The 23212-nt window shown below is 43.5% G+C and overlaps 1 protein-coding gene across 3 annotated transcripts in view; it reads right to left on the bottom strand.

Annotated features, from left to right (window-relative positions):
- LOC122941165 overlaps positions 1–22346 on the bottom strand; it is a 33879-nt gene extending 11533 nt beyond the window's left edge. Inside the window, exons 1-7 of one of the 3 annotated variants that reach the window (XM_044298201.1) lie at positions 22216–22346; positions 17915–18052; positions 13505–13586; positions 12800–12961; positions 8382–8519; positions 6167–6406; positions 3206–3550 (exon numbers count right to left, since the gene is read on the bottom strand). In XM_044298201.1, coding sequence (XP_044154136.1) covers positions 3206–3550; positions 6167–6406; positions 8382–8519; positions 12800–12961; positions 13505–13586; positions 17915–17920 — 973 coding nt within the window. In that variant the 5' untranslated portion in view covers positions 17921–18052; positions 22216–22346. The remainder of the gene's footprint in view (positions 1–3205; positions 3551–6166; positions 6407–8381; positions 8520–12799; positions 12962–13504; positions 13587–17914; positions 18053–22215) is intronic. The other 2 variants (XM_044298203.1, XM_044298202.1) reach the window with 2 other exon arrangements.
- Between the last annotated feature and the right edge of the window lie 866 nt (positions 22347–23212).

The following is a 23212-nucleotide window of genomic DNA, read 5'->3' as shown; positions in this document are numbered from 1 at the left end:
GGACACTGTTATGGGGGGATCTGTGATGGACACTGTTATGGGGGGGATCTGTGATGGACACTGTTATGGGGGGATCTGTGATGGACACTGTTATGGGGGGATCTGTGATGGACACTGTTATGGGGGGGATCTGTGGCTTGCACTGTTACAGGGGGATCTGTGGCTGGCACTGTTACAGGGGGGGATCTGTGGATGGCACTGTTATACATATGTCATCCACAGACCCTCCCAGCCCATAACTGTGCCATCCACAGATCCCCCGCCGCTCCAGTATACTAATATAATATGTCTTATTCAATTAATAGTTATTAAATATGCATCTTTATTCCTAATAGTAACTTAAATCCTAAGCGCTTCAGTACAATGTCGGCAGGCAGGCTGGGCGGCCGGCGCGGTGCGTCACTCACTGACGTCACTTGCCTGCGCCGCCTGCTTCATTCATAAAGTAGGCGGCGCAGGCACGTGACATCAGGGAGTTACGCTGCCGCCCGCCCGGCCTGCATTGTACTGAAGCGCTTAGGATTTAAGGTACTATTAGGCATAAAGGGGCATATTTAATAACCATTAATTGAATATGACATATTATATTAGTATACCGGAGCGGCGGGGCTATAGTACAGTGACTGCACCGCCCCGCCGCTATTGCCGGCCCCCAGCTCCTCCTCCCAGTCCCTCCCCGAGTCCCCGCTCGCTTTACATTGCAGCTTGCGATGTAAAACTGACAGCATTCGCCGTATAAGACGCAGGGGCATTTCCCCCCCATTTTGGGGGGAGAAAAAGTGCGTCTTATACGGCGAAAAATACGGTAAACTTTAATATTTTGGTGTTACAATGGCAGCCAGGGCTTCAGTAGCGTCCTGGCTGCCTGATAACCGATCGGAGGCCCGCGATTTCACTGCTGGGGCTCCAATCGTAAGCTGCCATTGCCACCAATGAGTATTTTGAGGAGGAGGGGAGGACACTGGGGGGGGGGGGGGCGCACTGCGCCACCAATGAATGTAATTAAACCATTAACACAAACCCGGCCTCTATAACTGGGTGCTGCGATCCCCGTCAATTAACCCTTCAGGTGCGGCACCTGAGGGGTTAATTGCCACGGTTCGGTGGATCGCCGTGCCCTGTCATAGAGGCCGAGTTTGTGATACGGCCGGCACCCGCTGCTTACATTTGTATTAATGGTTTAATTACATTCATTGGTGGCGCAGTGGCCACAGCCCCCCCCCCCCCTCCTCAGTATTATCTCCTCATCAGTGGCAGTGGCTGTACAGTAGCGCAGCGTATTATTGGAAAATACCAAATCTCGGTATCGAATCGATCTGGATCCGTAACAGATTTAGCATTGGGGACCACAAGCTTCAATTTACCCATTGCATTTGTATCAAATTAAAAGCCTGTCCCTAACCTAAGGCATACAGTGAGGAACAGAAGTATTTGAACACCCTGCGATTTTGCAAGTTCGCCCACTTAGAAATCACGGAGGGGTCTGAAATTCACATTGTAGGTGCATTCCCACTCTGAGAGACAGAATAAAAAATAAAAAATTCCGGATGTCACATTTTATGGTTTTTAAAGAATTTATTTGTCTTGCACTGCTGAACATAAGTATTTGAACATCTGAGAAACAGCAAGAATTCTGGCTCTCAAAGACCTGTTACTGTGCCTTTAAAAAGTCCACCTCTACTCCACTCATTAATCTAACTTAGTAGCACCTGTCTGAGCTCTTTAAAGACCCCTGTCCACCCCACAGTCAGTCAGACGCCAACTACTACCATGGGCAAGACCAAAGAGCTGTCAAAAGACACCAGAGACAAGGCTGGGAAGGGCTACGGGGCAATTGCCAAGCAGCTTCGTGAAAATAGATCAACTGTTGGAGCAATTGTTAGAAAATTGAAGAGGCTGTCAGTCTCCCTCGGACTGGGGCTCCATGCAAGATCTCACCTCGTGGGGCATCATTGATGATACGAAAGGTGAGGAATCAGCCCAGAGCTACAAGGGAGGAGCTGGTCAATGACATGAAGAGAGCTGGGACCACAGTTTCAAAGGTCACTGTCGGTAGAACACTACACCGTCATGGTTTTTCATGGTTTCAAATCATGCATTGCACGGAAGGTTCCCTTGCTCAAGTCATCACATGTCCAGGCCCGTCTGAAGTTTGCCGATGACCATCTGGATGATCAAGAGGAGGCCGGGGAGAAAGTCATGTGGTCAGATGAGACCAAAGTAGAACTTTTTGGTCTAAACTTCACTTGTCGTGTTTGGAGGAAAAAGAAGGATGAGTTGCATCCCAAGAACACCATCCCTACTGTGAAGCATGGGGGGGTGGGTAACATCATGCTTTGGGGGTGCTTTTCTGCGAAGGCGACAGGACGACTGCACTGTATTAAGGAGAGGATGAATGGGGCCATTTATTGTGAGATTTAGAGCAACAACCTCCTTCCCTCAGTCAGAGCATAGAAGATGGGTCGTGGCTGGGTCTTCCAACATGACAACGACCCGAAGCACACAGCCAGGATAACCAAGGAGCGACTCCGTAAGAAGCATATCAAGGTTGTGGAGTGGCCTAGCCAGTCTCCAGACCTAAATCCAATAGAACATCTTTGGAGGGAGCTAAAACTCTGTGTTGCTCAGCAACAACCCCGAAACCTGACAGATCTAGAGGAGATCTGTGTGGAGGAGTCGCCAAAGTCCCTGCTGCAGTGTGTGCGAACCTGGTCAAGAACTGCAGGAAACGTCTGACCTCTGGAACTGCAAACAAAGGCTTCTGGACCAAATATTAACACAGATTTTCTCAGGTGTTCAGATACTTCTGTCCAGCCGTGCAAGACAAATACATTCTTTAAAAATCATACAATGTGATTTCCTTTTTTTTTTTTTCTTTTATTCTGTCTCTCAGAGCAGGAATGCACCTACAATGTGAATGTCAGACCCCTCCGTGATTTCTAAGTCTGAGAACTTGCAAAACCATACTGTCAATTTGTCATTATGTGGCCATGCTGCTTTTGTCTAGAACCCTATTTATGTATTATCAAATATGTATTGTTTTATATTGCTATTGTAATTATCATTTTTATTATACTGAGATAATAAATCAGGGCTCTGGGATGATAAACTAGAGCTCTGAGATAAATCATGTTCCTGAGTTTAAAAAAAATCAGGGCTCTGAGATAAACAAGGGCACTTAGAGAGAGAGAAATACATTTCTTACCTGTGAGACTGGCCACGCACACCTTTCTCGTCAGATTCTTCATTCTATTCCCGATCTTTAGAACGATCTCCATCTGATAATCGCCACTTTTAGGATTCAGAAGATAAACGCTCAGGTCGTTTTGTTTCGCAGATGCATCCTTCGAATGACTGTTTGCAGCCCAACCTGCTGCGCCTTCCGTCATCTGAAGTTGATTGAGGATTTGAGATGAATAACTGATGGACCCTTCTACTACGTGGACATCCGAGGACAAGGGTTTGCTTCGAATGTCGAAGTTGAAGATCCACGGGACGGTGACAGGGTTCGTTCCTGATGTATAGACTATGGACGGAGAGTCATGGAAACCTGCAAAAATCACCAAGACAAGAACTAAGAAGACCAGGAAATTTTTTTATTTTTAAATGTCCCAGTCATGGGCAAAATAAGAGGGGGGGTTGTTACAAGTGCCCCAAACACCCCAATGGGCAGTTCACGAGAACAAAACATTGAGGAGAAGCTCACTGTACACTGATGTATTTTTTATTTCAGTCCGATCTGCATAGAGCTCCCTGTAGTATGTACACAGAGGTGGAAAAGTGGGTATAATTTGGATGTAGGGTAATTCGCCATCTCTGTGGTGGGCACCAGATGCTTGAAACCTCCTTTACAAATCTTGCATTTGCCCTTGACATTGTAAAGACTATATGTAACAAAAAATATGGGGTTAAATTAAATTCAGCCAAAATGGCTAAAAAACAGATGTTAAAATTGGTTAGACAGCCATGAAAATAGATGCACACGGATGGAAAACGGCCAAAAAAAACTGATAGTTTGTTTTTAACAGCTGTTTTTTTCACTGCTGTGTGAAGGAGGCCTAAGGGTTCATTCTATGGAGATGTCTACTCACTATGGAACCAAGAAAGCCTGAAGTAGATGCCCCTAGCCAGTGGCGTACATAGAGAACCTTACTACTCTATATACGCCACTGGCTAGGGGCATCTACTCCAGGTTTGCTTGGTTCCATAGTGAGTCCTGTAGGCCCTGTAGCAAGGATGAAACCAGGCCCCCACGCACAGGACAGAAGGGTTTCTGCCTAAACCCTTTTCAATGACCCATGGGACATTTTTTCCACTGCTTCATTTGCTAAAAGTTGTTTTTTTTAGAGGGTAGAGTCCTGACCAAGTTTTTACCTCCAGTAGAAGAGGAGATAATCCCAACTAAGACTGGGCCCCCTCTTGCCTGGGGGCGCCGGCACTCTAAATCGCAAGCAGTAGAACCCGGCCGCCGCCTGCGCCCCGCCCCCTACTTGTGAATCATCTGACATCATCTCCTTGACTCCTTCTGTTCCTGTACTTGCCGGCTGGGTATCCCATGAGTTTGTTCAGTCACTTCGGGCAGAGCGAGCGGCACGCAGCTGACACACAGATACGAGACCCTGGTGTATTTAAATCTCATTTAGTCTGTCTTTCAGAAAAGTTTCTCCTGGGATTCGAACTCACGACCTTTCACATCAGAGGCAAGGCATTTACCCACACAGCTATGAGAGCTGTACAGCCAGTTACTTAAAAAATAAAAATAAAAAAATAATAATATATATATATATATATTTATCTTCTACTGTAGATAACTTTGATACCTAGTGTACATCCATACACACGACAGCTGTCCCAACACACCCAGCACTGCTACATCCATACACAGTGTACTGGGGCAGCTGTCATGTGTATGGATGTACACTAGGTATCAAAGTTATCTACAGTAGAAGTCTTATTTTATTTTAATTTTTTTAAGAAACAGGCCATACAGCTCTCATAGCTGTGTGGGTAAATGCCTTGCCTCTGATACAGAAGGTCATGGGTTTGAATCCCAGCATAAACTTTTCTGAAAGACAGGCTAAATAAGAACACGAGCACCAAATCTTCAACACTAGAGGCTGACATGGAGGTAGGTATAAAAGTTTTTAGTTTTTTTTTTAAATACCAGACTGTTACTTTACTGCCACGGGGGAGGGGGGGGGGGCTATTGGCGCCATGATACTGGCACATGGAGGGGGGAGGAGAGAGGCACTTGATCCCAGAGGTGGGTCTCGCGGGATTACGCGCCGAAGACACATGATCTTGGCAAGAGCCAAGGCAATGTGGACCTGGAGCACAGCCAGGAGCAGAACCTGGTGAGCACCCCTGGCAACCGCACTCTGACAACCTGCACTAGTGTGTCAGAGGCTGCAGGACAGTGACTGACAGCAGGGTAGCACACACTTGTGTACAGGGGTCAGGGCACACCTGCTGCTTGACTAGGGGCCATAGATTCTGACTGACACAGGGTGCCCAGCAGTGGCACATGGAGCCTAATAGGTGGCACAGACTGTCTAAAAGGCTATGAATGGTACAGGGTGCAGGACAGACTGGCAAAGGGCACTAGGCAGCATACTGTTTTATGTTGCCCTGGTGGCACAGGATTTCAGACAGTGGCTGAATGGCGCCTGGCAGTGAATAGGTGGCACTGCTCGTGTTTGGTGTGCCAACCTGCTGAACAGCGCAGAGTGATTGGCATCAGTGGGATGGTACTAGGTGGCAGACAATGGCTGGATATTATATATACATGACCATAGTCAGACTGGCACAGGGTACATGACCATAGACTGGCACAGGGTACACGACCATAGTTAAATGTTGCATGCAATAGGTGGCTGAAAAAAGAGCGGGTAAAAGGGTGTGGTCAATGGGCGGAGTCAAGGGGGCGGCGGCAAAATTAGCTTTTGCCTAGGGTGGCAAAAATCCTTGCACCAGCCGTGTACGACCCTGCCCCGACCAGATAATTCTACTCTGCCTTAGAAGAATGAGAGCTGTATCTTACACTGGAACTCCAGGCTAAAGATCAAACTCCATCTTTTTGGAGGTAGAAAGCAGAGTGAAAAAAAAAATGTACCGATACTAGCGTTACCAGTCTATGGAGAGAAGAGGTAGACAGTGGTTCTAATACCGAAAATTTTGATATGTCTGGTGATGTCTAGTCCACTTCCACCATCCATCTTAAGGCGGCACACGTAATCACCACTGCTGTTTAATTGCACATTGTACACCTTCAATTCAGGATCCTCTGACTTCACACTCCCATCCTTCTCCCATGAGACTTGGAGTCCCGGAACTGATGAAGATGATGGTGTCAATTCCAATACCAGGTCTTCTGATGGAAGAAGACTGGTAGATGGTCGTATGGATACTGCATGAAACAAAAAAAGGTGGAATTAGAAGAAACATAGGATACATCATAAGCATAAGCATTTATCAGATCCACTTGATATTTAGGGTGATGGCACACTTGTCAGCACGTCCCCTACAATACACAACTTCTAAGGGCACGGGAGGCATCAAACATTAACCCCAAAATAAATTCAGATCCTATACCAGACCTCAGAGACAAGAGCTCAGATTTATTCAGCCCCCAAACCAGACGTCAAACAATTTAGTCAGACTCAACAATAAATTCAGATCATAAACCAAGCACCTACGTTAATTCACAGATCAGAACAGCCCCCAAATTAATTCAGACTCCAAATAAATAAGTTCAGACTCCAGACCAAAACAACAAAAATTCAGAACCCAAACCAGAGCACTTTAATTACTGTAACAAATCAGTGAGTGTGGTCTCATTGTGCAAACTGGTCTGACTCTGGGCCAACCCAAAGGGTGTTATTCAGTCACCTGGTATTTACCCTTTAACCCTTGTTTAGGTATCTGGACTTTACTGCAGGGGAGCAACAAGACCGCTACCTCTTGGGATAGTCGCAGTATAGTAGACAGCTGACCCACTGGGGTCGGGGTTACCAGTGCTAGCACCAGAAGCTCAGCATACAGAAGACACAACAAAACCAGCAGTTGAACATTCACTTAGACTAATAAACTGGTATTTGAGATCCAGGCAACACACTGGTAGTGTCGATGGAAACACAGCATAGACTGGCTGGTAGTAGTGAAGAAACAGGCAGTGCAGGCTGGGTACGTGGCAGGAGCACAAACAAGACAGACAGAATGGGTTAACTTAAACAAAACTGGATCTGGAAGTAAGGGAACACACAAGCTGGCTGGGTACAAAGATTGAGGCACAACAGGAACACATGCAGGAGCTAACGCAGGATAAACGCAGGAGAATCAAGGAAGCACAAAAATTCTGAACCTCTTTGCTGGTCACCAGGGAACTTAAGGCTTAGACACCCTTTTCCTGGAGAAGGTGCCTTAAATACCCCAGGACCCTAAGCCATTGGTCCTTTGAGAGGCAGGAAATGAGTACCAGTGCCCTAAGGACACAGATGCTGGTCCACAAGACAGCAGCATAGAGGCAGCAACATGAAGAGGACGGCGGTGACCAGGATGCTGGATGGCATGGTGAGTGGAACAGCATCAACAAACACAGGGGACCGCAAGGTCACGTTGGGTACCAACTGGTGACCTAATAATTACCACTTGCTGCCAGGGGCTTTTTAGTTCTGGACGCCACTGCAAACAATCTCTAGATTCCGACATCGATCTTGAGTCTCATGCCCTGAAAGGCTTGAAATGGTAGGGGGCCTGCAGGCCTAGAAACCCCTATGGCTACACTACAGGACATATAAAATCATTTCAGTTGGGGAAGTCAAGTGTCATAGTGAACTCATCTTCCTCAAAGAGTGTTGTCAAATTAGCAATGTGTGCCCATCAGAATGGCCCACAGCATAGAACACGCAAGGCTTGACCATTGTACGGGCCTACAGTAGGTTTATCAAATGTACAATGAATATACAGTTAACTTTTTCTTTCAATGATTCCTCTTTGGTTACAAAGCTTACTATCACTGGCATGGAGGATGGGGACGATACCTCGGCATGGACCGGATTCAAGTTAAATGTATTCTTGTACAACAAATGTTCTCCAAAGATGAGTTTCCTCATCCAGTGCCAGTATATACTGGCAAGCTCATTGATTGACCAAGTCTGTATAGATCTATTTCAGGGATGGCCCGCCAGCTGTTGCAAAACTACAACTCCCAGCATGCCCAGACTGTCTACAGCTATCAACCTATAGCAGGGCATGGTGGGAATTGTAGTTTTACAACAGCTGGAGAGCAACAGGTTGGCCATCCCTGATTTATTGGAACCCCTACTATTTTATGAACCCCAACCCAATGCCCGCCACCGATGTATTCTTCCCCTTCAACGTACCTTGAACAACGAAGAGTTTCACAGTTCTGAATACGGACCCTCCAAGCCGACAAGTATAAGTGTCTGAATCTTCAGTCCTAACATCCATCACGGTCAGGTCATTGGAAGCATGGGACGGAACACTGTAACGATTCTTATCTTTTCAAAACGGACAAGATACATAAATGTGAATTTTCTCCATGTCCTTTGTGGTCAAGCTGAAAGAAATTTTTGGGGGACTATTCACACTTAATAAAGGCAATTTTTTTACGATTGCATTTTACTCTTTTTGAGCTAAAAACTCTTTGCCTAGCTGTGAGCATCTTGCTTTCACTTTGAGCCATTATCTTCTGACTATATACGTCCTTTATCTTTGATAAACATAGATAAGAACTGAGCTATAATGAGTGTTTAGGAGGTCAGAAGATCAGATAGAAGGAGCCGTCAGCTGAGCTGCCTGACAGAAAACAGTATAAACACAGAGACTCTCAAGGCTGTACAGAGAAAGGGGCTGAACATTTTTAATAAAGACCAGTTGAAATTATTTTTAGCTCAAAATGAGTACAATACAATAATTAAAAGAAAATGCCCCAAAGGTGTCCATAGCCTGTTTAAAAAAAAACTAATCTTTCAGTGTTCACACTGTCCACTAAAGCACACAATAGACTGAGACAGGATGAGCGGAGACATTTCAGTATGATTATCAGTGGGAGCTTAACCTCTTCAGGACACATGACGTACCGGTACGACATGTGTTGTTCCGATCACTGCCGCCCGGCTGGCAGTGATCGGAACAAGGTGCCTGCTCAAATCATTGAGCAGGCACCTAGGCTAACAGCGCGGGGGAGTCCTGTGACCCCCCATGTCGGCGATCGCAACAAACCGCAGGTCAATTCAGACCTGTGGTTTGATGAGCTTTTTGCCGTTTCTGATCCCCGCGGTCCCTGACCGCAGGGATCAGAAACTTTACAATGCCCAAAATATATATGTTCTTCCTCCCCCTGCACCCCTGAATGATATTATGTGGGCGGGTGGTGCAGGGGGAGGGTTGCGGGCGGTGCAGGAGGCGGGCGGTGCGGCAGGCGGGATCGTGATCCCCCGCCCGCCTCCCCTTGAATAATCGTTGGTTTCTAGTGGGTATACCAGGGTGCCAGCACATTGCTGGCACCCTGGTATAAACGGCTGACATCGTTGATGCGATGTCAGCCGTTTAACCCTTTCCATACAGCGGTCCGTACGGACCGCTGTATGGAAAAGGTTAACAGCGCAGGGAGCTCCCCCCCTCTCCGATCGGGGGGCTGCTGTGCCTTTGCAGCCCCCCGATAGGAGAGGAAGAGAGCCCCCAGATAGCCCCCCGAAGCCCCGTCCTCACCCTTCCCCGTCTGCGCAGTTGTGGCAGACGGGGAAGGTTCCCATGGCAAAAGGACGCCTGCTCAGGCGTCCTGCTGTCCATGGTGCTGAACAGATCTGTGCTGAAAGCATAGATCTGTTCAGGCAAACTAAGTAAAATACAGTACAGTACTGTATAGTATATAGTACTGTACTGTATTATACAGACATCAGACCCACTGGATCTTCAAGAACCAAGTGGGTCTGGGTAAAAAAAAAGTGAAAAAAAAGTAAAAATCAAAAAACACATTTATCACTGATTAAAAATGAAAAAAATAAAATTCCCTACACATGTTTGGTATCGCCGCGTTCGTAACGACCTGATCTATAAAACGGTCATGTTACTTTACCCGAACGGTAAACGCCATAAAAATAAAAAATTAAAAACTATGATGAAATTGAAATTTTGCCCACCTTACTTCCCAAAAAAAGGTAATAACAGTGATCAAAAAAGTCGCATGTACGCCAAAATTGTAACAATCAAACCGTCATCTCATCCCGCAAAAAATGAGACCCTACTTAAGATAATCGCCCAAAAACTGAAAAAACTATGGCTCTTAGACTATGGAAACACTAAAACATCATTTTTTTTGTTTCAAAAATGAAATCATTGTGTAAAACTTACATAAATTTTAAAAAGTATACATATTAGGTATTGTCGCGTCCGTATGGACCGGCTCTATAAAAATATCACATGACCTAACCCCTCAGGTGACCACCGTAAAAAAATAAAAATAAAAACGGTGTAAAAAAAGCAATTTTTTGTCATCTTACGTCACAAAAAGTGTAATAGCAAGCGATCAAAAAATCATATGCACCCCAAAATAGTGCCAATCAAACCGTCATTTCATCCCGCAAAAAATCAGCCCCTACTTAAGATAATCGCCCAAAAACTGAAACAACTATGGCTCTTAGACTATGGAGAAACTAAAACTTTTTTGTTTTAAAAATGAAATCATTGTGTAAAACTTACATAAATAAAAAAAATTGTATACATATTAGGTATCGCCGTGTCCGTGACAACCTGCTCTATAAAATTACCACATGATCTAACCTGTTAGATGAATGTTGTAAATAACAAAAAAAAAAACTGTGCCAAAAAGGTATTTCTTGTTACCTTGCCGCACAAAAAGTGTAATATAGAGCAACCAAAAATCATATGTACCCTAAACTAGTACCAACAAAACTGCCACCCTATCCTGTAGTTTCTAAAATCGGGTCACTTTTTTAGAGTTTCTACTCTAGGGGTGCATCAGGGGGGCTTCAAATGGGACATGGTGTAAAAAACAAACAGTCCAGCAAAATCCAGCCTTCCAAAAAACGTATGGCATTCCTTTCCTTCTGCGCCCCTGCCGTGTGCCCGTACAGCAGTTTACGACCACATATGGGGTGTTTCTGTAAACTACAGAATCAGGGCCATAAATAATGAGTTTTTTTTGGCTGTTAACACTTTCTTTGTAACTGGAAAAAAAATATTAAAATGAAAAATCTGCCAAAAAAGTGAAATTTGGAAATTGTATCTCTTTTTTCCATGAAATCTTGTGCAACACCTAAAGGGTTAAAAAGGTATGTAAAATCTGTTTTGAATACCTTGAGGGGTGTAGTTTCTTAGATGGGGTCACTTTTATGGAGTTTCTACTCTAGGGTTGCATCAGGGGGGCTTCAAATGGGACATGGTGTCAAAAAAACAGTCCAGCAAAATCTGGCTTCCAAAAACCAAACGGCGCACCTTTCACTCTACGCCCCGCTGTGTGGCCGTACAGTAGTTTACGGCCACATATGGGGTGTTTCTGTAAACGGCAGAGTCAGGGCAATAAATATACAGTCTTGTTTGGCTGTTAACCCTTGCTTGGTTAGTGGAAAAAATGGGTTAAAATGGAAAATAAGGCAAAAAAATGAAATTTTCAAATTTCATCCCCATTTGCCAATAACTCTTGTGCAACACCTAAAGGGTTAAAAATGTATGTAAAATCAGTTTTGAATACCTTGAGGGGTGTACTTTCTTAGATGGGGTCACTTTTAGGGAGTTTCTGTTCTAGGGGTGCATCAGGGGGCTTCAAATGGGACATGGTGTAAATAAACCAGTCCATAAAAATCAGCCTTCCAAAAACCAAACGGCGCACCTTTCACTCTACGCCCCGCTGTGTGGCCGTACAGTAGTTTACGGCCACATATTGGGTGTTTCTGTAAACGGCAGAGTCAGGGCAATAAAGATACAGTCTTGTTTGGCTGTTAACCCTTGCTTTGTTAGTGGAAAAAATGGGTTAAAATGTAAAATTAGACAAAAAAATTAAATTCTCAAATTTCATCCCCATTTGCCAATAACTCTTGTGCAACACCTAAAGGGTTAACGACGTATGTAAAATCAGTTTTGAATACCTTGAGGGGTGTAGTTTCTTAGATGGGGTCATTTTTGGGAGGTTTCTATGATCTAAGCCTCACAATATGACTTCAAACCTGAACTGGTCCATAAAAAGTGGGATTTTGAAGATTTCTGAAAATTTTCAAAATTTGCTTCTAAACTTCTAAGCCTTGTAACATCCCCAAAAAATAAAATATCATTCCCAAAATGCTACAAACATAAAGTAGACATATGGGGAATGTAAAGTCATCACAATTTTTGGGGGTATTACTATGTATTACAGAAGTAGAGAAACTGAAACTTTGAAATTTGCTAATTTTTGAAAATTTGGGGTAAATTAGGTATTATTTTGTGCAAAAAAATTTTTTTTTTTTACTTCATTTTACAAGTGTCATGAAGTACAATATGTGACGAAAAAACAATCTCAGAACGGCCTGGATAAGTCAAAGCGTTTTAAAGTTATCAGCACTTAAAGTGACAGGGGTCAGATTTGCAAAAAATGGCCTGGTCCTTAAGGTGAAATAAGGCTGTGTCCCTAAGGGGTTAATCACAGTTCTGTACTATTAGAGGCCTAGAGACAATTGAATAGCAACATTATACACACAGATAATGCTCAGTTGACACCTCTCCTATCACTCCCTGATCTAAGGGGGGAGGGGGCAATAGTCTATAACTCTATTAGTTTTACCTTCTACTTTAGGGCCATAATATTTGTTGCCTTTTGTGTATTTTATTAAGACCCTTTCATTCCGAAACCATTCGATATCTCCATTAGTTTCTTTACCACAAGGCAGTGATACTTTTTTTCCAACCTCAGTGACGACTTTATCGTTGGATGCCAATGAGAGACCTGAAAAAAAATTAATCGATATTTCAAACATCTGATAGATTGGGCAGTCTTGGGGCTGGCACCAGGCAAAATCTGGGCCCACTAGGCTTGAAGGGTCTATGGAAATGTGTGAAGATAGGCTACATGGGTCCGACTATAACTGTCGGCCTAAGGCTTGTTCGGCTGAATGCTATCTCTCCCGATCCTCCCATACATAAATAGGCCGAGCATGCATATATAGGGAATGGGAGAGGGAAGAATGCTATTGGCAAACGCGTGGCACTGCCTTATCTCCCCGAGAACAAAATGATTAGGCAGTTGAAAGCCAACTTGCCCCATCTTTATCGGGGGAACCCCATACACATTAGATGGTCCAATGTAGAGAGGAGAGCATGGGCCGCTGACAGTATAAATGGTATATAGGTATATAATGGTATGTTTCTTCGATTATATAATGGGGGCTCATCAATGACCAGCAGCCCCTAAATCAGTGATGCAGGTGGGATACCTCATTTATTGTATTTACATGTGTTTATTATATTTCACCATTCATATATGACTCACATATTTGGACATAAAAGAAGGTTAAGCAGATTCCGCATAATTTCTCCATCATGGCAAGAAGCTGTAGCTCTGTAATGATGCACTGTAAATAAACAATAAGTACATAGGGTCAGGACAGGACCAAGGTCTGCGAAGGGCCTTGCTTAAAACATATGCGTCGGGGGTAGCTGTAAAATTCTTAGAACGGAAGGAAAGAGAGAGTAATACTAATTGCTATACAACTGCAGTGCATCTGAATCTGGGTTTAGCTTGTCCTGTTTTTTTATTTTTTATCTTTATTGTTTTTTAACATACAAAATAAATTTTTACAAACATTTAATTTAATATCATTTAATAAGACATACATATCCCACCCTACCCCCTTATTCGTTGGCCGCTTTCCTCAAGAAAAAAAAAATAAATAAAAAATAAACACACTCTAGTTATCCTCTCTCTCGCCTCCACCGCCCGGCTCCAACATATCATTTGTAGGATTCTAATTAAAGGTTCCAAAGCTGGTATTTCCCCTCGTCTCAGAACAGGTCCCTATACCAACCATTTCTGCCATATTCTAGAAAATCTATATTTCTTCTTGTTGTTTACCAGATGAGCTTCCTCACAAACCAGTGAAGTTCTAACCAAATTCTCCCATTCCATGATCGTGGGTACAGCACTACCTCCCCAATGTCGGATAATACACTTCCTAGCCTGGAAAAGTAATTTGGAAGCTATTTCTCGATATTGGGAGATATCCATTTCCCCCATCACTCCCAGTATACCTATCTCGAATTGGCTAGGGACTTTGATCCGATGGGATTGCTCTATTCTATCTCTGACCTTTCCCCAGAACTCTTGGATCTTTAGGCATGTCCAAAGTATATGAACATCATCCAACCCTATCTCCCCACACTTTAAACATCTAAAGACTTTGGGTCTATAACACTTCATTAAAAACTTGGGGGAGTAATAGAGGCGATATAATATGTTGAATTGGGTGATTCTATGGGAAAAATTCTTTGAAATCCTATTTTTCCCCTGTATAGCCATATCCCAGTACTCTTCTCGCTGGGGGTTTATAGCATCTTGCCATTTATGCATTACGCTGTTTACTGCTATCTTCTTAGTCTTTTGTTGTAACAAACATGGATATATTTTGGAAAATAATTTCCCCCCTGTTTTTAAACCAGAAATGTTAACTAGCGGCTGCGGAAGGGTAGATATCAATGTACCCCGCCCCAGCAGCTTTCTCAATACTTGTTTTATTTGTAGGTTGAAAAACCACAGTTCTGTATTACCCAGACCATACTCCTTTCTAAGATCTTCATATAATATTATATCGCCATATCTCCATATCTGGCCCAGTTTATAGACTCCATGCTTCCACCAAAACTCTTGTTCATATTTCTTTTAGTTCTATTAGGTGGGTATTATCCCACAGTATGGTGTCAGCATGTAGTCCAGCCTGGGTCCAGAAGGCCCTTGCTTCTTTTCAAACCCTTTCCATCTTTCAGCTTGTCCTGGTTAATTTCGGTGGAGTTGTTGATTGCTGAGCCTTTATATAGCCAGGCCTTGTTTTCTTCTCCGGCTGCTGGGGAAAGTGCATGCTCTGTGCATTTCTTTCCATATTCAGTTACTTGTTTTTGTCCATTGTGTTTTATCAGTGTAACCTGGGACCTGTGGACCTCTGGTTTTCATTACTGTGAGCATTGAAGTTTGTTTATTTGCTGAGTTGTTTTTTTGGTTTGTCTTAGGCCTCTTTCACACTTGCGTTGTCCGGATCCGGCGTGTACTCCATTTGCTGGAAGTGCCCGCCGGATCCGTAACACCGCAAGTGTACTGAAAGCATTTGAAGACGGATCAGTCTACAAAATGCGTTCAGTGTTACTATGGCAGCCAGGACGCTATTAAAGTCCTGGTTGCCCTAGTAGTAGTGGGGAGCGGGGGAGCGGTATACTTACAGTCCGTGCGGCTCCCGGGGCGCTCCAGAATGACGTCAGAGCGCCCCATGCGCATGGATGACGTGCCATGCAATCACGTCATCCATGCGCGTGAGGAGCCCTGACGTCACTCTGAAGCTCCCCGGGAGCCGCACGGACGGTAAGTATACTGCTCCCCCGCTCCCCACTACACTTTACCATGGCTGCCAGGACTTTAGCGTCCCGGCAGCCATGGTAACCATTCAGAAAAAGCTAAACGTCGGATCCGGTAATGCGCCGAAACGACGTTTCCGTATCCGGCCTTGCGGCAAGTGTTCAGGATTTTTGGCCGGAGCAAAAAGTGCAGCATGCTGCAGTATTTTTTCCGGCCAAAAAACGTTCCGGTCCTGAACTGAAGACATCCTGATGCATCCTGAACGGATTTCACTCCATTCAGAATGCATTAGGATAAAACTGATCAGGATTCTTCCGGCATAGAGCCCCGACGACGGAACTCTATGCCGGAAGAAAAGAACGCAGGTGTGAAAGAGCCCTTAGTTGAAGTTATTTTATACCAGGATCATTCATCCACCTCCAACCTGTATGTCATCTCCCATCTACTACATTGATGGACCTCTACCTCTCCATCCATGGCTATCAATATTCAGTTCTTATCATCTATAGGTAAGTTTATTTTAGTCCATCATTGTCTGTAGTGTTGACTTGTGCTTCATATATGTTTCTTGTGACCATCTGATCTTTGTACAGTTCAGCCCTTCTCTAAAAGTCCTGGTGGTATCCGAGTACCGGGCTGCTATATGTGAACTGCAGTTCTGTGGGCCCATGAACAACCAGCATCATTACACTACCTAGAATATTGTGCCATATTATTCTTAAGTAATACCACATACGGTGCCAAAAAATACTGATATATGGTACCTACATGATAGTGACATCCAGTCCCCAAATATCTGCTGTACGGTGCCTTAATAATACTAAATTTCCTGCCAATATAGAAACAACCTGCCCGTGAAAACATGGCAGGAGAGGTGAAGGTGAAGAACCCCAGTATTTATCTCCAATGTGATTAGCATGTTTAAAGAGTCCCTGTACTTTCACACAATTGCATTTCATTTAACAGAGAATGATGTAACTAGTACATTTCTAAATCACTTCATTTAAAAAATCTGCCTGCATTCACCTTAAAAAAGGAGTACAATTATGGCCACTAGGAGTCTCACTTCCAACTAAGTTGCAGTCCACTGCCTGTTGTCAGACAAAATCCCTGGTAACAGAGACTCAGAAGACGGCTAAGAGAAAGTGGGGGCATGTCAGAGCTAGCTGAGAGTCTGAGCCTGATAAAAGAACTGCTACTACACTGCTTCTGAATTCATAAGAGCAACCTGTGTGTCTGTAAGGCTCCATTCAGACGTCCGTAGAATGTAGAATGTATGGGTCCGCACCCATTACAGATAATTGCAGAACGGGTGCGGACCCATTCATTCTCTATGGGGCAGGAATGGATGCGGACAGCACACAGTGTGCTGTCCACATCCGCATTTCCGGAGCGTGGCCCCAAACTTCCGGTCCGCGGCTCCAGAAAAAAATAGAACATGCCCTATTCTTGCCTGCAATAGCGGACAAGAATAGGCAGTTCTATGGGGGTGCCGGCCGGGTGTATTGCGGATCCGCAATACACTACGGACGTGTGAATGGACACTTAGTGTGACTTATCCCTCCTCATCTGTTCTGTGAGCTCCGGTGCTAAAAACAAACATAGTGCGAAGTACAGGAAAGGACGCCATAGCAGTACAGTGCTGGCAGACTTCACAGAAGGGAGAGACATCCTGCTTCTGAGAGAAATGCATCTCTCTGTGTGCTGGAAACAGAGAATAATATGGCTGAAAAAAGCATTAGGAAGCCCGAAAAAGACCTGTTCCTTCACACTTATGATTGTACAAAGAAGCACAACCATTATGCAAACTTTTTTTTAAAAAACTCAGGTATACTTCAAGAAGAATCCTAATTATAAGAACAGTTTTCAAACTGGACTACGGTATCTCTTTTAAGTATGTAAATTAGCTTTCATCTAGTAGGAAGAAAACTGTCAATCTAGTACCAGCTATGGGAAGCTATCGTGTAAGTCAGTCAATGTCCAACTCATTAAAGAGCCTTGAAATATGACAAACAATATCAGCCAAACCAAAGAGACCCACAGCTCTTTTGTGGTCTACATATAAATGTCTCTGGTTTGACTGATATTCCTCGTCATGTTTCAAGAAGGGCATTGACTTAAAGGGCAGCTACCTATAGATGGCACCAGAAAGACACTTGTGTTCCTTCTGGAAGAGAGCTAAGTTGCATACTTTTTTTTGGCGAGCTTTGCCTGGACAACTCCCTAGATCTACACAAGGAGAACCAAGGACTTTCAAAGTCCTTAAAAAATGTAAAGAGTTACATGAAGACATGAACTTTATGTATATGTGCAGCAAGACTGAGCTACACCTTGAAATACCTTCATTCAAGAAACATGTGTTTTTACCAGACAGAGATGGAGATAAAGGGTCTGATGTGGTTTGTGGGCTTCATCCGCCCCCTCCTTCCGCAGTCAATGTCCCAGGGTATATGGGGGTAGACAGAAATCGTAAGTTACCTGCACAAGTGGCGAAACCACAAGTTAAAGTGAAGGAGCAGAGTGTTTGTGTAAAAAAAATATGCAGAAAAGTGAATTGATGTGTGAGCAAGAACAATGGGGTGATTTACATTCGCCCTGTAAATTATCTTCACGGTTCTTCGAGACTCTGTTCTATGAGTTAGAACGGAGAAGACCCTCTGGTGGACCACACCTGTCCATGCATTTACATAGGTTACATCACGGGGATTAAACAGCTTACCCCAGAAATATCACTGCCCAGTTTTCGGATTCTCGTCTTGTAAAATCCCAGGTTACCCTTCAGTTATGTGCCAGAAATTAGCCCTGGACTACTGGAACTTCTAGAGCTTTGAATGCTCTAGAACATGTTAAATCTGCAAATCTGAGTGGAAAAAACACCAAACTTCCAACTTTAGAGTTTCTCATGTCAAATCGATGGATCCTTGGCTGAACTCAACAGGATCTCATTAAATCTCAACGGTGGTCATCAGGTGCCATTGGTGACCTTTGTGTGATGGATATGGCAGAGCCACAAGGCAAATATGAACTGAGCCTTACATAGAAGTCAAAATATAGAGAAAGCTGGAGGAGAACTAGAACATTAATCATCCATAAAACTTGACATTGAGCAATGACGACACACAGCTGAGTCAGGGTCAACCTTGGAGTTGTGTGTGGGTGTCTGCCTCTTACCATTGACTCTTGTGGAAACACTTCAATTGTGTTTTCTTGAATGACATAAATTCCAAGAAATTAGAGAAAAATCATAACTGTATCATGCTCAATTTTATTTCCGATAAACGTAACATTTGTAGGTGATCCAGTTCTGGGTTGGCTGTATGGAGATAACTATAGCCATAGCAGCCTCAGCACTTGCTATGGGGCACAGAGTTTGAGGGGCCTTATCAGGTGCAAGAACCTTGTACCTTTTGGCGGGGGAATAACAATATGGTGACTATAATGTGGGCTTTCTGTATATGGTGATATTATATATACCTTTATTATTGCTTGTTATGCTTCTATGCCTACACCTGGTGCTGAGGTCCCCATCTTATTTTACTATGGGTCCCTATGAATTGTAGTTACACCCCAGGTTGGTTGGGTTGCTGCTTATATATGTAAATATTTAACCTGCAACAGTTGCTCCACAGCATTAAACATCTGTAGCACAGGACTGGTCGCACTTGATAAACTGGTCTGGGTGGTAGGTGTATGCCTGGGCCAAATATTGATTGAGGGGCACCGTGCTCTCCTCTACATCTGTTCCAGAACTCTGCAGAGACAACACAATGCTTACAAATCTTAGGTTTGTTGTTCATCCAGAGTCTTATTCCAAGATTTGCACTAGGAAGGAAACCCTAAATTGTTTTTGCAAGGGCTGCCTCCACAGTGGTGTACTGCCACATCCTTTTCTCAATCCTTGACCATTGCTGAGGGATATATGCAAGTGTTCGAGTGGAGAAGAAAGTCAAATTAAAGGCTATGGACACCTTTTGTGGCAATTTTTGAGCTGAAAATAATGTTTTCAATTGGTCTTTATAAACAATATGGAGTCCTTTTCTCTGTACAGGGCTGGGATGCTCTACTAGCAGAATCTGAATATTTATTCTCTGCTTCGTCAGGCAGGGAGCTGACGGGCTCCTTATCTCTGCTCTCTGACCTTATAAACACTCCTTATAGCACAGTTCTTATCTTACTGATAAGAATGTGGCCTAAATAAGTGTTTATGACCTCGTTTAGAGATAAGGTTTATTAGATGACCAGCACAAATTAAAAGTAGGATGCACACAGCTAGACAGTTAACCGTTTGTGACAGAACGGCTCAATATTTTTAATAAAGGCCAATTGAAAAAATAATGTTTAGCCCCAAATGAGTAAAATACAATCATAAAACAAATTGTCCCCAAAGGTGAACATAGCCTTTAAAGGGGTTATCCCATGATTGATGTTAAAAACAAAAATCAGACATCATATAGTTCATGATAATCTCTTTATAACAAATCCAAAACAAGCCCTATACCTCACATAGGTCCAGAGACCTCCTGTTCATTTCTCCAGTTGATCTGCATAATTTATTTCACAATGGCAGCTCAGGGGGTGTGTCCTTTCTCAGGGGGTGTATCCTTTCTGCTGCAGCTCTCTCCAGATCAAAGATGTGTATTTAATGCTGCAGTTCTCTCCCTCATCTCCCATCACAGCACAGGGGCATATCCTTTCTTCTGCAATGCTGTCGCTAGCATAGCTCAGGGGACTTGTCCTTTCTGCTGCAGCTCACTCACTATCACAATTCGGGGGAAGGGGGGGTCCTTTCTGCTGCAGATCCCTCCCTATAAGTGTCAGCTTCTAACAGTAAATCTGGCTGGTGGCAGTTAAAAGATGAAGCTGAGTATGTGCGACCACCTCAGCAGTGGTGGACAGAGAAATGAGGAAAAGAATAAGTGGTGCTATACAGATAAAATGTATTGAATAACTCAGCGGTTATACAAAATTTTTCATTAGATGCAGTTATAAAAAAAATCCACCCCCTTTAAGATGGGACATCAACCATGACGGTTCATGAGTTGCTCTTGCAGCTTCAATGAGATTTATAATTGCTCTGGGGGTCTCGGTTAAGTTAGGAAGTGAAGGGTAAATCAGAGCGTATTTCTGGCAAGCCTCAAACCTGCTCGAAACCCACCACATCCCTCCAGAAGAAATATTCTCATCCACCCACACATAACATAACTCAATGCCAGCCTAGCCCTTTAAGTAAATGCATGCTGCACACAAACCAATACAAGACGGCGCGCCCCACCTCCATTCGGATGCTTTATCTTACTACCCACATGAGACATGTATGATAGCAACACATCATACAAGTAGATGCACAAACTGGGACAAGAAAATACATTCTATTACTACAGGTAATGGTAAAACACTGGGACTTACAGGTTATTAGTGGATGGCAAAATTAAAGGGGTTGTCCGGGTTCAGAGCTGAACCCGGGTGTATCCCTATCTTCACCCCTCATGTCATGATCCGATGCTCTCCCTTTTTTGTTTATATTATTACACTGCTAGGTGGAGGCTTCCTCCTAGAAGTGTTCCCAGTGACGTCACCAAAACTGATGGGCGGCCTTTAGCGCTGCCCTAGCCGTTTTACAGGCTAGGGCAGCACTAAAGCCCGCCCATTAGTGCCAGTGATGTCACTGGGCTCACTGCAGAGCAGAAGCATCCGCCATGCTTTACCCATGGAGAGCCCGGTACGTCACTGTATCTCCTAAAAAAGCCTTTGCCCTGCGCGATTCAGCGCAGGGCAAAAGGAGGGCATCTGAGCATAAAATGACATGCTCATATCAGGGGGGCCGGAGGGGTTCAAGTTCAGCTCTGAACCCAGACAACCCCTTTGAGTGAGAGTTCACATCACCGTTTCATAGAAAAAAAAAAATTGATCCTGTAAAAAAAGAACGGATTCTGTACGTTAGTTAGGGGGAGTACGCATCAGCGTATGTAATTCTGTTATACTGTTTGGTTATAACAGGGTTATAATGGAATTTTATGACGGAATGCAAAACTGAACCCTTTAAGAGACATTCCGTTTTGCTCCGTCCTAATACATGTCTATGGGCACAAATAACGCTTCCGTTTTCTTCCATTATGTATGACGGAAAAAAAAAAGTCCTGTCGACCATACGGTGGTGTGCATGAGCCCTTAGCCAAATGTCTTTTCCTTCAGTATTCCTCGATCTTGTGTGTCTTATACATATGTAGCAGGGATGTATTTGTAATTTAACAGTACCTTGCATGCGCTGTTAAAGGGGTTTTCAAGTGTCATAAGAATAAAACAATAATAATTATATTATTATTATTAATAATTAATATTATTAATAATAATTGCATATTGAAAAGTTCTTTGGCTTTGTAAAAGTATTATTATGTTTAAATTTCGTAATATTTGGAATATCTCTGCTGTTAGTGAAAGGCATCGTTACACTGAGAGGCTGAATGCAAGCTATACTGTAGATTGAGCCCAAACTGTTTAGCTCTCAGAGGTTGAAAAACCTTGATAGGATTGTAATTATCTGAAATGTGTGAGGTCTATGCAGGTTTTAGAATTTTCTTATTCACTGGCTCACTTAGAACGTTAGAAAGAATTTCATAATGCAATGATTTAGCTTTACTGACCTAAAACTGGAAGACCACTTATGGTCACACAATAGGTTTAATCTGCTGTCCTAAGGAAATCCAGGTGCAATCCAAGACAATGCAGCATGACCCCAGAAAGGTTTAATAGTGTCGTTCAACACTTCAAACCTAAAGGAAAAGGAACAAAGATAAAATCATCAGATACATGGTACAGGAATATGCAACCATGTTCTCTGTGTAATATGTGTGTGGGTGGGATGTGGTGGGCTCCTGGCATCTCTGTGTTTCAGAGCTATATTCTGATTTAAAGTTACTTATACAGTATCACACACACACACCTAACCCAGACCCTGGCTCACAAATAGAAACTACCTATAATGGGCCCAAAATAGGCTACTGGGGGAGACTTTGCCAAGCACCATTACCATGTATATCCCTTATGGCTGTAACTATCATGCCCTACGGTAATGTCCTATCTACGCCTTCCCTATTGAACATCGGTAGCTAAGTATCGTTTCATTGTACCATCTATTTATCATTAATCACATCTGCATCTTAATTGGACTCTGTCCGTTTTTCTACCTACCTCCTGATGAGCCTGATTGTATACAGGCGAAACGCGTCGTGGTATATGTATTAAGATGTGTATTTTTTTGAAAACGTGCGTATTGTACTGACGAGTGGAATGGTGATTTCCGTATTTCCAGGAAACCTTTCTCACTCTGATAACCTAATTGTGAATCTTATCTCTATTTCTAAATTTTCGGAAGGGGCAGGTGGCGACCCTATTTATACTAAACCACCTTCCATCCCCGATTTATTGTGATTATATCTATCAGTTATTTTATATCTTTCCCTGGCTAGGGTCAACCTAGGGATTTGTTTAGTCTAAGGTTCGGGGACAGGGAACCCCCACCATCAGGGGGTCACCCTGGGCTGAGCAGTTTTTGAGGGCCCTGTAGGGAAGGCATTGTGTCTGCCCTGCCTTTTTCCTCAGACCCTGTCTCATTATTTATTATTTTGATTTTGTGGATTG

This window comes from Bufo gargarizans, chromosome 6 (genome assembly GCF_014858855.1).
Source record: "Bufo gargarizans isolate SCDJY-AF-19 chromosome 6, ASM1485885v1, whole genome shotgun sequence".
In the NCBI taxonomy this organism is placed as follows: domain Eukaryota; kingdom Metazoa; phylum Chordata; class Amphibia; order Anura; family Bufonidae; genus Bufo; species Bufo gargarizans.
The sequence above is the reverse complement of the archived record's forward strand: the minus strand, read 5'-3'. Positions and strand labels throughout refer to the sequence as shown.